Raw genomic sequence first — 18150 nt, 5'->3', positions numbered from 1 at the left:
ACTAGTGTATTAGCGGTGCCAGCTGCTGTTGAGTGGTTAGTGGTGCAGGAAGGCCTACGAGGATAGGAAAGCTGACATTATATTGGAGATAAAGCATTGCAATGACGATGTGTCTCTGACAAACACACACGGACACACAGCGCTCCTCAGTCGCTGACACTTGACTCTCAGCTGTTATACTGTGTGACATTTACACATATACACCTGCAGGTGTAACAAAAAGCATGCAAATGTATCATTATGCATGCACACACACACGCACATTCACTCACTTACATGCTCATTCATAAGAAATAACACATCCGCAGGCTTAATAAAAGGCATGCATAAACACCACACACACACGCGCACACACACACACAAACACACGTGCAGGCATCATCGAAAGCACTCAACAACTCAGCAGCAGAAAAGTACAATCTTAAGAAATAATTGGGCTGACAGGTACACATAGAGGGACATTAATGAGGTAGAAAGAAAGGCCCTTGTACACCTGCCAGTCAATCAGCTACAAAGACGACAAGGGCAACAAAAGTATTGTAAGCATTAAAAACAGAGCCCGTGGCAAGGTAGTCTGTCGAGCTATGAAAATAGAAAATATGCAATGTTCTTCACACTTAAAACAAACAAGGAGTTCAACCTTAAAGAAAATAAACATCCGTCTTAACTGTATACAGTACAGTATAAGGATTCTTACCTGGTACAAAGCTCCCCTGAACAACATCCTTGTACGCCCACCATCCCTCATGTATTTTAGGTACATTTGGCTGAGCTGTCGGAGAGGAAGGAAACAGAGAACAGGCATGTCAATCAGTTTTAGGTTAATTTTAGACAAGAGAGACAACACCCGCTGTGTTCACATCACTGACTCTACTCCTTCATGTAAATGTTCCGTGTTGATCCCCATCCTTTCCAGCCAACCTCTCTAACCTTTCCAGGAAGAGGCCTTGGCAAACACACACTCCCTGAAGACGGGCAGAGAACAAACAGAACACGAGATTGGAAAACCAACACACACGTGCATAACACATAATTGTACGTGCACAAGTGTAAGTACACGCGCACACACCTTCCCGGGCATTATGGAAATGCATTCTGTCATGTTGTGTGAAGTGCAGTAGAAAGCTCAGATTAGAGGAGGGCTGGACTTTATAATTGAGGTGAATAGGTAAAGGTCCCACTACAAAGGGAGGGTCAGGACCCAGAATTACCAGAAGAGCTTTGGGGATATTGCTTTTTACACCTCAACTTGTTTTGTTCATTCGGTTGCACTGGGAAGCAAGGCTTAATGGAGGGGCTAGAGGTTGCCTTGCCTTACCTCTGCTTAATGGAAGTAGGGGGTGGTGGGTGGTTCTTACACCCCCTTCGAAGAGTGGTCTGGCCTGCCGCTAGACTAGTGCAGGAGAGTGGTTCAATTACACAGAGAGGATAAGGGGTGGACACAGGAGTCCAAAAACCGTATTTTCTCCCAGGCAATCAACTGGACAATCAACAGCTACCCCGTCTGGCAGAAAGTCTGGAGTCTGAAGTTTTACCTCCCTGCGGGTGTCGAACAGCATACGGCCCCCAAAAATGGATCTTAACCATCCTGACCGGCCGCTGACTGGTTTCTCCAAATGATAGATTGCTTTTCCCCTTCCGATGTAAAATGAAGTGGAAGTAAACACCCCCATTGATGCCAGAGTCACTGCACATTGCAATACACGCACTTAAGAGAACGACAGTGAGACAGTGTTTCCCCTATTATAACCTATTATAACCGCCTTGTCCGTGTTGCCTCCCGGCAATATAATTAGTTTTACTCTCCATTTAATCATCACCAAAAACCCATCATGAGACAGCAACACAATTGCAGTGTAAAGAGTTTGGGTAAAATTGAATTGTTTCAGATAGCAATTGAACAATGGCTATCGGGCTCGAAGGACCAATCCTTCCAATTCTTCCATAGCTATAACTACACTATTGCAGTGAATTCAACACATGTTAAAATGTGTAAATAAGAGGCTCCTCCACTGTTCCATAGGTGTCTCAACAGGAAGAACCTCCATGGAAAAACACAGTCAGTGGTAAGAACCAATAACGTGTCATCCTGTGTATGTGTGTGTGTGTGTGTGTGTGTGTGTGTGTGTGTGTGTGTGTGTGTGTGTGTGTGTGGGACTAGGGATCCTAGTAATAATATGGAGGGGCTTTAGAGGAAGCTGCTGGACATGATCCCCTTTTAAGCTGTAGATATAACAGGAAATACTGCATAAAGCCATTCACTGTATCTCTCTAGCTTTCAGGCTGAAACAAGGAGGCACATATACCTGTCTACACATAAAGCAGATGATAATGTTGCTGAATTCTAAGAATCCATCTATTGATAAGCTACTTTTCAGAGAGCCTGAATCTTGGGCCAAAAATGAGTTACTTAGTGACAACATTTCCCTCAGAATCAACTCAGTTTAGGGGAACTGAACTTGTGAAAGCAATCGGTTGAATGGAGGAATGAATGGAACCACTTGCCATAATATTGAAGCGCTTTCTTTGTTTTGTCATTTCTAATGGGTCTAATGAGCAAGCCTATCCCTGTTATTAATCAGAACTGTCTGAGACAGACAGCAATAATTTAAAACATTCTGGAACGATTGGCCGCCACATTCTGTGGCAGCACTCACCTAGAGACAAGACATCATCACTTCCTGTGTAACAGCGAGACGGGGGAGAGGAGGAAGAGCGACAGAGCGCGAGAGGGAGAGAACATTATCACATCCTGTTTCTCATCAGGACAGAAGGGAGGGATGAAGGGAGAGAGAAAGACAGAAAAGAGAGAAAGAGCGAAAGAGAGAGTGAGAGAGAGAAAAATGGGAGAAGAGAGAGAGAGAAAGAGACAGCAGAAAAGTTATGTTCCATTTCCCACAATGCTTGGATGTGGCCCCGAAACACACATACTGGCATCAGCAAAAAGGAAATGCCTCCAATCTATAAAAGGATATGCAGATGGGACTCTGAGGAAGGGAAGGGATGGGATGGGATGGGATGGGATGGAGGAAGGGAGTGGGATGGGGGGATGCACACAGCAAAATTATAGATCACTGTTAATTTCACCTGCCCCTAGCTGAACCCAGAACAGTGATGATCATATACGGTAGATTGAGGATCAGCAGTAATTTGTAGCTTAGATGCTGAAAATTAATGTGTCAGTATTCACATCAGGATCCATCTAGACTCCAAGCAATCAATCAAGCAAGGTCACGCATCAATATAGGGTCAATATCCTTCTCTCCTCAAGATGATCAGTAGACTGACAGCAGTATGTAATTAAAATAAGAAACCTTTATAGCAGGGGTTGGCAACAGGCGGCCCACGGGCCAAAACCGGTCCCCGTCTGATTTTCTTTTGGCTCCCTTACGTTTTTGGTAAAATATTATTATTATAATAAATACAAAAATATATTTTTGGGGGTTAAAAAATACTAAAATCACCAGGCATTTAGCAAAATAATTGTTTAATTTAGGAAATCTGTTCTCAAGAGAAGTACACTACCAGTCAAAAGTTTGGACACACCTACTCATTCAAGGGTTTTTCTTTATTTTTAATATGTTTTACATTGTAGAATAATAGTGAAGACATCAAAACTATGAAATAACACATATGGAAGCATGTAGTAACCAAAAAAGTGTTAAACAAATCAAAATATATTTTATATTTGAGATTCTTCAAAGAGCCACCCTTTGCATTGATGACAGCTTTGCACACTCTTGGCATTCTCTCAACCAGCTTCCTGATGTAGTCACCTGGAATGCATTTTTCAATTAAGTATTTCCTTCTTAATGTGTTTGAGCCAATCAGTTGTCCAACTCATCCCAAACCATCATAGTTTTGATGTCTTCACTATTATTCTCCAATGTAGAAAATAGTAAAAATAAAGAAAAACCCTTGAATGAGTAGGTGTGTTCAAACTTTTGACTGGTACTGTATGTGATCGTATCTCAATGTAATTCAAGGTATGATATGATCGTTATTTTTTGCATTTTTAGGCCCTGGTCAATTTGCAGTGTACAAATTATTATAATTATGGTCCCGTGGCTGAATCTAGTTGCCTACCCCTGCTTTATAGGATTAAACAAACCAAACAAATTTACAACGCAAGACAATGGCTTACTCAATATTCAGTTGTTTCAAATGACTGGTGACAGGTTTTCAATAAACTGGTCTGTATAGAAATATGGCTGATCAACTCCAATAACCTGAACTGAGTCATCGTTAGCTAAGTGCTTTCCATACCCAGGCATCCCTGTGTGTGCGGCCTACCCCGGCCTAGCCTGGCCTGTCCCTACCAACCCCTTATAAACACAAATAGACTCTGTAAATAAACACTTCATTTTCATATAATTGTCAAACTCTCCGATTAATATTAATATTCATCCAAAAGCACTTGCAATCCACCTGCTCAGCCATGCAGAAAAAGACACAGAGAGAGAGACAGAGACACAGAGAGAGGGAGAGAGAGAGAGAATGGGGGAGATAGAGAGAGAGAGGGGGGGGGGGGATAGACAGGAGGAGATAAAGGGAGGGCGAAGGACAGAGAGAGAAAGAGGGAGGGAGATACAGAGATAGAGAGAGAGAGAGAGAGAGAGAGAGAGAGAGAGAGAAAGAGGAAGCTGAGCAGAGTGAGACAATAGCGACACCCGTCCATCCATAAATGAAACTTGACCTTGCCGACAGCTGTGCTTACTGACTTATGAGACAATTATCTCTCACCCCGCTCCTGTTTGTGGGGTCCTATAATGGCCGCAGCTGTGTGTGTGTGTGTGTGTCAGTGGCCCATCCCCTCGAGGACACTCTCAATCAAGCCAACACTGGGCGAAAAGGGTCGATATCAGGGGATATCTTTACATGACACGTTTTTGATATTCTAGAGAATACAGACAGACCATTTCCAATGCATATTTGGAGTTTTGTGGATATGCACCATATCCTGACAAATTCTGAATCCAGATGTGTCTTTTAGACATATAATATTGGAATTACTCTGAATATCACACATGGACATTTCCTATGGCTGGATATGGACTCATTCGATATCCTGAGATATGTGACATCCTATTTTCTCTCTTCATGTTGACAAATACTGACTGTATACATCGCATATCTGTGTTTTCTCAGCACATTCAAGATATGAAACTACTGTATATTGAGTCCAGGTATGCATCTCTTGGTTGAGGTCCATATCTGGATCTTGATATGATTTTTGATATGCTGAAAATAAAGGACAATTTCTGATGCATTTCTGAGATTTCAGAACATTATCAATAATTTGACAAAAATGAAATACAGTTGAAGTCGGAGGTTTACATATACCTTAGCCAAATACATTTTAACTCAGTTTTTCCCTACTCCTGACATTTAATCCTAGTAAAAATGTCCTGTCTTAGGTCAGTTAGGATCACCACTTTATTTTAAGAATGGGAAATGTCAGAATAATAGTAGAGAGAATGTTTTATTTCAGCTTTTATTTCTTTCATCACATTCCAAGTGGGTCAGAAGTTTACATACACTCAATTAGTATTTGGTAGCATTGCCTTTAAATTGTTTAACTTGGGTCAAATGTTTCAGGGAACCTTCCACAAGCTTCCCACAATAAATAGGGTGAATTTTGGCTCATTCCTCCTTTTTTTTTTTTTTTTTTTTTTTTTCTGGTGATCCAAGATGGCGTAGTAGTGCAGTTCTGTTTTTGTCGTGTGTCTGTAAATAGCCTGTAAATACCTGTTTTTTTGTATTTTTCGTACATATTTCCCTATCAGACTTTTCATCCTTCTACAAAATATACTTTCCTGCAACCCGCCTCACTCAATGTGGAACGGATTCTATTATTGACTTACCTTTTATCTAGAATCTCCAGTTGAAACTAGCTAGCCAGCTAACTAGCTACTTGCTATTAGCCACAGTTAGCGGTATTTCACCCAGAACATTGGATTTTTTTTTCTGCGGGATTAATTTAATCACTGGACATTAATCACCGGATATTCGGCCAGTCTGCACAGCGCGTTATCGACCCAGAACATATCAGTTTTTCTGCCAGAATCACTGAATCACTGGACCTTTAACTCCGGATTCATCGCTACCAGCTAGCTGCAACAAAATGGACGCTGTGGTCTGGCTAATCATCCTGAGCTAGGCCCATCTCCCGGCTATCTACCTCTCTGTCAACCGGACGGGACCACCTAGTGTTGACACGGAGCCCCGCCGATCCTACACGACTGGTCTGCCGACGAAATCGTCTGATGTGGTTACGACGTCGACCACGAAGATTCAATCTGCTAGCCCCGGCCCGCTAGCACACGCTAGCCGTGGCCTCTTACTCGCTAGTGCTTTAGCAGCCTCCGAACTATCCTATTGCTGTTCACCGGACCTTATGATAACTCAGCTATACAGCTGATGTCTGCTGGACTGTTCCTTTTTACGGTACTACATCCTGTTTATGTTTAGCCTCAGCCCAAACATGGTTAGCTTATTGTTGTTTCGGTTATTTCTAATTGTACTATTTCACTGTAGATCCCCCAGACCAGCTAAACCTGCCTTAGATAGCTCCTTTGTCCCACCCCCATACACGCGGAGACCGACTCAATTGCTGCCTCCAGTGATGCTATCTCTTTCATTGTTACCCAACGCTTAGGTTTACCTCCACTTTACTCATATCCTTCCATATCCTTGTCTGTACATAATGCCCTGAATCTTTTCTACAACACCCGGAAATCTGCCCCCTTTATTCTATGTACCCAACGCACTAGAAGAGCAGTTCATAAAAGCCTTTAGCCATATCCTTATTCTAGTCCTCCTCTGTACCTCTGGTGATGTAGAGGCTAACCCAGGCCCTGCAGCCCTCAGTATCACTCCTACTCCCCAGGCGCTATCATTTGCTGACTTCTGTAATCGCAAAAGTCTTGGTTTCTTGCACGTAAATATCAGAAGTCTACTTCCTAAGTTTGAGTTATTCACTGCGTTAGCACACTCCGCCAACCCTGATGTTCTAGCAGTGTCTGAATCCTGGCTCAGGAAGGCCACCAAAAATTCTGAAATTTCCATCCCCAACTATAACATTTTCCGTCTAGATAGAACTGCCAAAGGGGGTGGAGTTGCAATCTACTGTAGAGATAGCCTGCAGAGCTCTATCATACTATCCAGGTCTGTGCCCAAACAGTTTGAGCTTCTACTTCTAAAAATCCACCTTTCCAGAAATAAGTCTCTCACTGTTGCCGCTTGCTACAGACCCCCCTCAGCCCGCAGCTGTGCCCTGGACACCATATGTGAATTGATTGCCCCCCATTTATCCTCAGAGTTCGTACTGCTTGGTGACCTAAATTGGGATATGCTTAATACCCCGGCCATCCTACAATCCAAACTAGATGCCCTCAACCTCACGCAAATTATCAACGAACCTACCAGGTACAACCCTAAATCTGTAAACATGGGTACCCTCATAGATATCATCCTGACTAACATACCCTCTAAATACACCTCAGCTGTCTTCAACCAGGATCTCAGCGATCACTGCCTTATTGCCTGCGTCCGTAACGGGTCCGCGGTCAAACGACCACCCCTCATCACTGTCAAACGCTCCCTAAAACATTTTAGCGAGCAGGCCTTCCTAATTGACCTGGCCCAGGTATCCTGGATGGATATAGATCTCATTCCGTCAGTAGAGGATGCCTGGTTGTTCCTTAAAAGTAATTTCCTCTCAATCTTAAATAAACATGCCCCATTCAAAAAATACAGAACTAAGAACCGATATAGCCCCTGGTTCTCCTCAGACTTGACTGCCCTTGACCAGCACAAAAACATCCTGTGGCGTACTGCATTAGCATCAAATAGCCCCCGCGATATGCAACTTTTCAGGGAAGTTAGGAACCAATATACACAAGCAGTCAGGAAAGCAAAGGCTAACTTTTTCAAACAGAAATTTGCATCCTGTAGCACTAACTCCAAAATGTTTTGGGACACTGTAAAGTCCATGGAGAATAAGAGCACTTCCTCCCAGTTGCCCACTGCACTGAGGCTAGGAAACAATATCACCACCGATAAATCTACAATAATCGAGAATTTCAACAAGCATTTTGCTACAGCTGGCCATGCTTTCCATCTGGCTACCACTACCCCGGCCACCAACTCTGCACCCTCCGCTGCAACTTGCCCATGCCCCCCCCCCCGCTTCTCCTTCACACAAATTCAGACAGCTGATGTTTTGAAAGCGCTGCAAAATCTGGACCCCTACAAATCAGCTGGGCTAGACAATCTGGACCCTTTCTTTCTAAAACTAGCCGCCGAAATTGTCGCAACCCCTATTACTAGTCTGTTCAACCTCTCTTTCATAACGTCTGAGATCCCCAGAGATTGGAAAGCTGCCGCGGTCAACCCCTCTTCAAAGGGGGTGACACTCTAGATCCAAACTGCTACAGATCTATATCCATCCTGCCCTGCCTTTCGAAAGTATTTGAAAGCCAAGTTAACAAACAGATCACCGACCATTTCGAATACCACCGTACATTCTCCGCTATGCAATCCGGTTTCCGAGCTGGTCATGGGTGCACTTCAGCCACGCTCAAGGTCCTAAACGATATTATAACCGCGATTGATAATAGACAGTACTGTGCAGCCGTCTTCATCGACCTGGCCAAGGCTTTCGACTCTGTCAACCACCGCATTCTTATTGGCAGACTAAATAGCCTTGGTTTCTCAAATGACTGCCTCGCCTGGTTCACCAACTACTTCTCAGATAGAGTTCAGTGTGTCAAATCAGAGGGCCTGTTGTCTGGACCTATGGCAGTCTCTATGGGGGTGCCACAGGGTTCAATTCTTGGGCCGACACTTTTCTCCGTGTATATCAATGATATCGCTCTTGCTGCTGGTGACTCTCAGATCCACCTCTACGCAGACGACACCATTTTGTATACATCTGGCCCTTCATTGGACACTGTGTTAACAAACCTCCAAACGAGCTTCAATGCCATACAACACTCCTTCAGTAGCCTCCAACTGCTCTTAAATACTAGTAAAACTAAATGCATGCTTTTCAATCGAACGCTGCTAGCACCCGCCCACCCGACTAGAATCACCACTCTCGACGGGTCTGACCTAGAGTATGTGGACAACTACAAATACCTAGGTGTCTGGTTAGACTGTAAACTCTCCTTCCAGACTCACATAAAGAATCTCCAATCCAAAGTTAAATCTAGAATCGGCTTCCTATTTCGCAACAAAGCCTCCTTCACTCATGCTGCCAAACATGCGCTCGTAAAACTGACTATCCTACCGATCCTTGACTTCGGCGATGTCATTTATAAAATAGCCTCCAACACTCTACTCATCAAATTGGATGTAGTCTATCACAGTGCCATCCGTTTTGTCTCCAAAGCCCCATACACTACCCACCACTGTGACCTGTACGCTCTTGTTGGCTGGTCCTCACTACATGTTCGTCGTCAAACCCACTGGCTCCAGGCCATCTATAAATCACTGCTAGGCAAATCCCCGCCTTATCTTAGCTCATTGGTCACCATAGCAGTACCCACCCGTAGTCTGCGCTCCAGCAGGTATATCTCACTGGTCATTCCCAAAGCCAACACCTCCTTTGGCCGCCATTCCTTCCAGTTCTCTGCTGCCAATGACTGGAACGAATTGCAAAAATCTCTGAAGCTGGAGACTCTTATCTCCCTCACTAACTTTAAGCATCAGTTGTCAGAGCACCTTACCGATCACTGCACCTGTACACAGCCCATCTGAAATTAGCCCACCCAACTACCTCATCCCTATATTGTTATTTATTTTGCTCTTTTGCACCCCAGTATCTCTATTTGCACATACTCTCTTGCACATCTAGCATTCCAGTGTTAATACTATTGTAATTATTTTGCACTATAGCCTATTTATTGCCTTACCTCCATAACTTGCTACATTTGCACACACTGTATATATATTTTCTGTTGTATTTTTGACTTTATGTTTTTTTACCCCATATGTAACACTGTGTTGTTTTTATTGCACTGCTTTGCTTTATCTTGGCCAGGTCGCAGTTGTAAATGACAACCTGTTCTCAACTGGCTTACCTGGTTAAATAAAGGTGAAATAAAAAATAAAATAAAAAACAGAGCTGGTGTAACTGAGTCAGGTTTGTAGGCCTCCTTGCTCACACACGCTTTTTCAGTTCTGCCCACACATTTTCTATAGGATTGAGGTCAGGGCTTTGTGGCCACTCCAATACCTTGACTTTGTTGTCCTTAAGCCATTTTGACACAACTTTGGAAGTATGCTTGGGGTCATTGTCCATTTGGAAGAACCATTTGCGACCAAGCTTTAACTTCCTGACTGATGTCTTGAGATGTTGCTTCAATATATCCACATAATTTTCCTTCCTCATGATGCCATCTATTTTGTGAAGTGCACCAGTCCCTCCTGCAGCAAAGCACCCCCACAGCATGATGCTGCCACCCCCGTGCTTCATGGTTGGGATGGTGTTCTTCGGCTTGCAAGCACCACCTTTTTCCTCCAAACGTAACGATGGTCATTATGGCCAAACAGTCATTATTTCTCCAAAAAGTACAATATTTTTCCCCATGTGCAGTTGCAAACCGTAGTCTGGCTTTTTTATGGCGGTTTTGGAGCAGTGGCTTCTTCCTTGCTGAGCGTCCCTTCAGGTTATGTCGATATAGGACTCGTTTTACTGTGGATATAGATACTTTTGTACCTGTTTCCTCCAGCATCTTCACAAGGTCCTTTGCTGTTGTCTGAAGGTAACCCATACAAATGAATGGAAGTATGGAGTTAGTTTGGTGCCAACACAAATAAGGGGTTGTCTTTTTTGCCATTTATGAATGTTTTATTCAATGTGTTTCTATGGGCTGTAGTGGTAAAGGCCAAATTCAATATTTTATCAAATAATTTTTACTATTTTCTTCCCCAAATCAAATAGCTAAATGATCCATGCTATGGCCATTTAAAAACAATTCCATATGATAGCTTAGTGGATTCCCCCCCCCCCCCCCCCCCCCCCCCCCCGGAATTGAACCCGATCTAACATCTCTGGAGAGGCCTGAAAATAGCTGTGCAGCGACGCTCCCCATCCAACCTGACAGAGCTTGAGAGGATCTGCAGAGAAGAATGGGAGAAACTCCCCAAATACAGATGTGCCAAGCTTGTAGCGTCATACCCAAGAAGCTTCTAGGCTGTAATCGCTGCCAAAGGTGCTTCAACAAAGTACTGAGTAAAGGGTCTGAATACTTATGTAAATGTTTTTTTTTTTTTTTTTTTTATTATAACTTGGCAAACATTTCTAAAAACCTGTTTTTCCTTTGTCATTATGGGGTATTGTGTGTAGATTGATGAGGGGAAAAAAACAATTTCATCCATTTTAGAATAAGGCTGTAACGTAACAAAAAATGATGTGGAAAAAGTTAAGGTGTCTGAGTACTTTCCGAATGCACTTTAGATACAGATATCCCCTGATATTGACCCTTTTCGCCCAGTGCAAAGCATCTGCAGTTGGTTTCCCATGTAATATGATACGCATGGGAGACTTCCTAACATTCCACAATCTTCCTCAGCTGCCTCCACAGACACAGGCTGTTTCCTGTACGCTGGGAGCTTCGCTACAGCACAGATATTACACACGAGTGCTGTTCGCAGCACTCGTGTGTGTAGAGGGAGTGGTCGGATCAAAAATTGAGTGAGAGACACATAACGGCGGGAACAGAGAATGCAGGGAGAAGAACTGTGATCACTTGGCTAGGTTTATTTTTTGTTGTGAGTCGCTAATGCACATAAATCATGGAAGGAACACTACAGTGAACGTGAATTAACAGTTGTCTTCGTGACGAAATTTCACCTGCCGATGCAGATTCCAGATGATGCCTACTGCGGTAGAACTTCATTGCCCCCTAGCCGTCATATGATGCAACAGGATTTGATGTGGAACTTTATGAAAATGTCTTATTGTTTGAATGGAAAGCTGATTAAAAAATATATATATGCGTTAAGAATTTTTTTCCATTTGTCACATCCCTAGATCATATTAATATACCGTATTTTGGCATCGCTGAAAAATAAAAGACAAAGCTCTAGAGCGCTAGACTGCAGATGTGTCAAGAAATACTGACCGGGGATTAATGGAGGATCAGAAACAAGCTAACAAGAGCCAGGCTCTCTCTCCCTCCCTTTCTTTCTGTCTCTCCGTCTCAAAAAGAGTGTTTGAACAGAGAGATAAAATAAATGTTTTTGTTCTCTTGTTTGTTATCACTTAGCAGAGAAAGGAGGAACTTTTAAAAAGGGTTTTGAAAGGTTAGCATCCGTCCATCCATTAATAATGGAGATAGCTGAGATGAGCATCTTTGTTTTGCTCTATTGTGGTAACTTTTCGGTCTGAAAACCACAAAGGTGGTACTTTTAGTCCACTGGCTATATTCAGAACACCTACACTTCTTAATGGATCTACCTCGATCCCTAAGTGGTATCGGAAGAAATAACACACCGGCTTATCTCAAATACAGTGAAAAAACACTCAACCATAATATGGGTAGAATGCAAAAAAAAGTAATAGCAATGATTTTACTATGCTACAAATAGGTGCTACCTGCTTTGCTATTCTAAAACAAAGGATGGTATATGGCAGTGTTTTCCAACTCCAGTCCTCGAGTACCCCCAAAAGTACAGAATTTTATTGTAGCCCTGGACAAGCACACCTGATTCAACTCGTCAACTAATCATCAATGAGTTCAATGAGGTATGTTTGTCCGGGGCAACCACAAAAATGTGTGCTGTTGGGGGTCCTCAAGAACTGGAATTGGGAAACGTTGGTACATGGTATATGTGATAATCAGTGAGCCATGCATTATACAGTCCAGTAAACTCTGTGGTTACACAAACAACTATGACAAAGTATTACGTAAAACACCAGAAATACACCTCCAGTAATGTAACGTTCAAAGCCAGTGCACACCTGGCTGTGTTACAATGCATACAGGCATGATCACCAATTTCCACGGAAGAAAGGTTGATAAACAAAAACAACTGTATCAGGATACTCAAAGAGGATACTACAGTAGCCTGAATACTGTCTAGATCTCTCTGTCTCTCTCACACCCACCCACACAGACAGAAGAGAACACACACACACAGACACACACACTGGCTATATCCCCATTACTGGACACACATCTGCACAGGATTATCAGATTAGTGACTGGAGATTTTGCGTTCCTGACAGGGCTGTGGTGGCGAATTGGGACACTGTGGGTCGTGCCGTGTGTGTGTATGTGTGTGTTTTGTGTGCAATTATTATACGATGGGTATCAGTGCTTTAGTGTTGCACGGTATACCAAAACTTCTGTCGATTTTCGATCCTAGAACATGAAAAAACGGTTCGGTACTAGAATTTGTATTACTTTCGGTACTTCTGTCAAATGTGTTTCACGGATCAAGCCTGTCTATCAGCACAGCCGACCACTTATTATAGCGTGTATCATGCCTGCTCCACTTACTCATTGCTAGCCTGCACTGGGAGTCTGGGCTGCATCATGTTAGCTCCCCACTCATCCTGCACAGAAGTTAACACACTTGAATAATGCAACACGGCATGTAGAAATGTTGAAACTGTTCATTACTGTTCGCAAAACAATGTCCACACAGGCTAGAACACTCTACAACGCAAGAAGATACCGGTTGCTTCCAGCTTTGTGGGCTAACTTTCCTTGCCAGCTGACAACTAAAACGAACATCAATTCACTACCCTAGTACTTTGTTTGTGATATGCTAAATATGCAGATTTCATGTTGGAACTGTTAATGCTGTTCGCAAAACAATGTCCACACAGGCAAGAACACTTTACAATGCAAGAAGATACCGGTTGCTTCTAGCTTTGTAAGCAAACTTTCCTTGCTAGCTGACAGCTAAAGCTAACATCAATTCACTACCCTAGTACTTTGTTTGTGATACGCTAAATATGCTGATTTCAAAGCTGATTGCCACCCAAAAATGTATTAATTAACTTATTTGGTCTCTCTCTCATGTCTCTCCAAAAGATAATCTATTTTTTAGGTATCGTTTTGGTATCTATTATCATGATGGTATCGAGTATTGTGATTCTAAACTTGGTTATCGAAGTCAAAATTCAACACTCATGCTACCCTGCAATGTTGTGCAATGGTAAGGCCTTGTGCTGTTTTGGAATTTAAATCACGCTCTGCTCCCTCTAGTCAATTACATCTGTGTGGGGGTCATGTCATACTGACAGGCTGATAGACTTGAGAACCCTCAGCAGCAGATGTAATGAGCTGTGGTGGCTGGGGTACAGAGATGGTGGTCAGAGTGGCACACACACACACAATGCCACAATCTCTCTTTCTCTCTTTCTCTCTCTCTCTCAATAGAGACGATGGCCAGGTGATGGTGTCTTGTGAAAGACTCACATATGGCCTTGTGTCAAATGAGAATAGTTGACTAAATCAGTGGTTCTAAATTCAACTTATTTAAAACAATAATAACACCTAAGGAATTTTAACAATATAATATGGCTAACCAGAATAAAAAAAAACTTTATGGTTCTTCCAAAACAGTGGTCGCCAACCTTTTCTGAGTCAAGATCACTTTTGCAGTCAAAAAGCAAGCCAAAATCTACTGCTCGGAATAAACATGACTAAGTATTCACACCCTTTACTCAGTACTTTGTTGAAGCACCTTTGGCAGCAATTACAGCCTAGAGTCTTCTTGGGTATGACGCTACAAGCTTGGCACACCTGTATTTGGGGAGTTTCTTCCATTCTTCTCTGCGGATCCTCTCAAGCTCTGTCAGGTTGGATGGGGAGCGTCGCTGCACAGTTATATTCAGGTCTCTCCAGAGATGTTCGATCGGGTTCAAGTCTGGGCTCTGGCTGGGCCACACAAGGATATTCAGAGACTTGTCCCGAAGCCACTCCTGCGTTGTCTTGGCTGTGTGCTTAGGGTGGTTGTCCTGTTGGAAGGTGAACCTTCACCCCAGTCTGAGGTCCTGAGCACTCTGGAGCATGTTTTCATCAAGGATTTCTCTGTACTTTGCTCCGTTCATCTTTCCCTCAATCCTGACTTGTCTCCCAGTCCCTGCCGCTGAAAAACATCCCCACAGTATGATGCTGCTACCACCATGCTTCACGTAGGGATGGTGACAGGTTTCCTCCAGACGTGACGCTTGGCATTCAGGCCAAAGAGTTCCATTCTGGTTTCATCAGACCAGAGAATCTTGTTTCTCATGGTCTGAGAGTCCTTTAGGTGCCTTTGGCAAACTCCAAGCGGGCTGTCATGTGCCTTTTACTGAGGAGTGGCTTCCGTCTGGCCACTCTACCATAAAGGCCTGATTGGTGGAGTGCTGCATAGATAGTTGTCCTTCTGGAAGGTTCTCCCATCTCCACAGAGGAACTCTGGAGCTCTGTCAGAGTGACCATCGGGTTCTTGGTCTCCTCCCTGACTAAGGCCCTTATCTCCCGATTGCTCTGTTTGGCCAGGTGGCCAGCTCTAGGAAGAGTCTTGGTGGTTCCAAACTTCTTCCATTTAAGAATGATGGAGGCCACTGTGTTCTTGGGGACCTTCAATGCTGCATAAATGTTTTGGTACCCTTCCCCAGGTCTGTGCCTTGACACAATCCTGTCTCGGAGCTGTACGGACAATTCCTTCCATCTCATGGCTTGGTTTTTGCTCTGACATGCACTGTCAACTGTGGGACCTTATATAGACAGGTGTGTGACTTTCCAAATCATGTCCAATCAATTGAATTTACCACAGGTAGACTCCAATGAAGTTGTAGAATCAATCAAGGATGTTTCCGCTCAATTTCGAGTCTCATTGCAAAGGGTCTGAATACTTATGTAAATAAGATTTGTCTGTTTTTTATTTTTAATACATTTGCAAACATTTCTAAAAACCTGTTTTCCCTTTGTCATTATTGGGTATTTTGTGTAGATTGATGAGGATTTTTATTTATTTAATCCATTTTAGAATAAGGCTGTAAAGTAAGATTTTTGGGAAAAAGGGAAGGGTCTGAATAATTTCCGAATGCAATGTAAATGCCTCTCCTCTTAACGAACGGGAAGCCGCTCTTTATCCATAATTGGAGACAGCAGCATTCAACTGACATTAATAATACAGTTCTCATACAGTAAGGAATTACAGTGAATGGGTTTTAACAGTTCCTCTCTCCAACCATGGGAAAAGTGGATGTGAGTATGATAGGCAGTTTGGTACAGGGGGATGGCATGGAATAGAATTCATCAAAAGTCCTTTGTGTCCTTTGTGCCCCACACATTTACATAGTGAATGGGTAGGTTGTGTGGTCATCAACTGGGTTCATGTGGTCAGGAACCATCTGTAATTTTCCTATTTAGAGTTTCAAGAGGTCCACAAGGTTAGTAGACTAAGAGCACATTATCATTCAAAGTTACCAGGGGAGGAGTTTCAGGGGAGAGGAGAGGGGTAAAAGAAGCCAATTGGAAGATTGTGATAATTAGGTTTCCAGGTTCTGAATTTCCACTGACACAGGGTTAACAGACTTAACTAGGCCTATATGATCAGGGCTATTTTCTAAGTACGAGAACATTAAACCTTTTTAACATTTAACCTGTCTTCTCTTGAGATTAAAGTCTTATTTACAGTTTTACTGCAGGATATTAATTGCTACAATGATGACCAAATTCACATAGACATTTTAGTTATAGATATGTCATTCTCATTGATAGCAAGTCTAAGAAGCGGAAGATCTGTTTCATTTTTGCGTCTTTTACTTTCGGTTTTGTACACCAGCTTCAAACAGCTGAACAATATTTGCTGGTTATTGAAAATATATTTCACAGCTGTTTAGGTGGTACAATGATTCTCTACACATTGCTTATTTTGTCACATAAACTGAAATTAGGTGAACTACTAGAATTTTTGCAACCAGGAAATGGAGGAGCGATTTCTGCATATTGCACCTTTAAAACAGAAATATTAAGTAAATAGCCCCATAATCATGTAAATAAATTAAAGGTTTAGTTTTTTTACGTTTTCCATTATTAATATTACATATTTTTAATAGAAAAAAACGAACTAAATTGGATTCTCTAAGTCCACAACAATGCCACATCAGGAGACCTCTTTTGAGGTCTGGGAAAAATCTGAGAAATCTAGATTTTTGGGTGTAGTTACCCTTTAATTCAAGTGCACACCTAGCAAGAGGCTGTTGTTTAGCGGCATTTTTGTAGCGCAAATGTGAGGTTAGAGTTTGCAAAACAAATACCCTCTGGATTTATGAAAATAATCCTGATATCATTCTGCCATGTAAGCACAGGCTTCTTTGTAGTTAACATTTAATTGAGAAGGTTTTTGGGAAAGCCTTTCCATCTTCCAGAAGACTGTTTCATTAGCATCATCGCTAACGGCTACACAAAGTGGTAGACGTGCGCACCGCACACACAGACAGGGGCGTTCTCGTTGCCTCTTCAGAAAGTTGTAGGAAATACGAATCACTGATGCATTCTGTTTAGGGTTGGGCGGTATCCAGATTTTCATATCGTCATACCAGCCTTTTCAAATCCCGGGATCTACGGTATTAACGTCTTAACACAAGGGGGCGCCAAAAAAAAGCTAAAAAGCCCATTGGGCATGTATTACCAGAATGCTAACCTAATTAGCATAAGTAATAGCAAATGACCATGGAGGCTGATAGGTAAATATGCTAACGAGTGCAAAATAAATGAATTACAAAGACAGACAATCATGCTCATAAAGTTATACATATATAGGCAGGAGCCACCGAATGTCATTTTTGGTGAGTTTGGACATTTACAAGCGAATGTGAACAAGAGATATTGTGCAAATGAACAAAGTTTTGACACATGCTTGTCTGAAGGAAGAACAGTCCTGATTCTGGAGCAGCATGTTTACACGCTGTACCTGTGTGGAGTCTAGAGTCGCTAGGGCAACGGTACTGCCTGCTCTGTAATTTCTGCTCGGCATCAGACTAATTTTGTGCTTCAGTTGCACTTCTCCACTCGGATGAGAATTCAAGAACAGGCATTCTATCAGCAGACAGCACTCTGACTGATGTGTAGTTACTTTTCTCCTGTACTTTTTTCGGTGTAGCCAGACCACTCTACATTATTTCTATGATAAACA

The 18150-nt window shown here is 42.6% G+C and overlaps 1 protein-coding gene across 1 annotated transcript in view; it reads right to left on the bottom strand.

The window, feature by feature from the left end:
- Positions 1-18150, bottom strand: part of LOC311101173 (carbonic anhydrase-related protein 10) — a gene marked incomplete at both ends in the record, with an annotated part of 326103 nt that overhangs the window by 295385 nt on the left and 12568 nt on the right. Inside the window, one exon of the mRNA XM_084142260.1 lies at positions 698-772. Within this exon, the coding sequence (XP_083998386.1) occupies positions 698-772 (75 nt within the window). The remainder of the gene's footprint in view (positions 1-697; positions 773-18150) is intronic.

The sequence above is a fragment of the Coregonus lavaretus genome (assembly GCF_964263955.1).
Source record: "Coregonus lavaretus genome assembly, chromosome: 25".
Lineage (NCBI taxonomy): Eukaryota > Metazoa > Chordata > Actinopteri > Salmoniformes > Salmonidae > Coregonus > Coregonus lavaretus.
The sequence above is the reverse complement of the archived record's forward strand: the minus strand, read 5'-3'. Positions and strand labels throughout refer to the sequence as shown.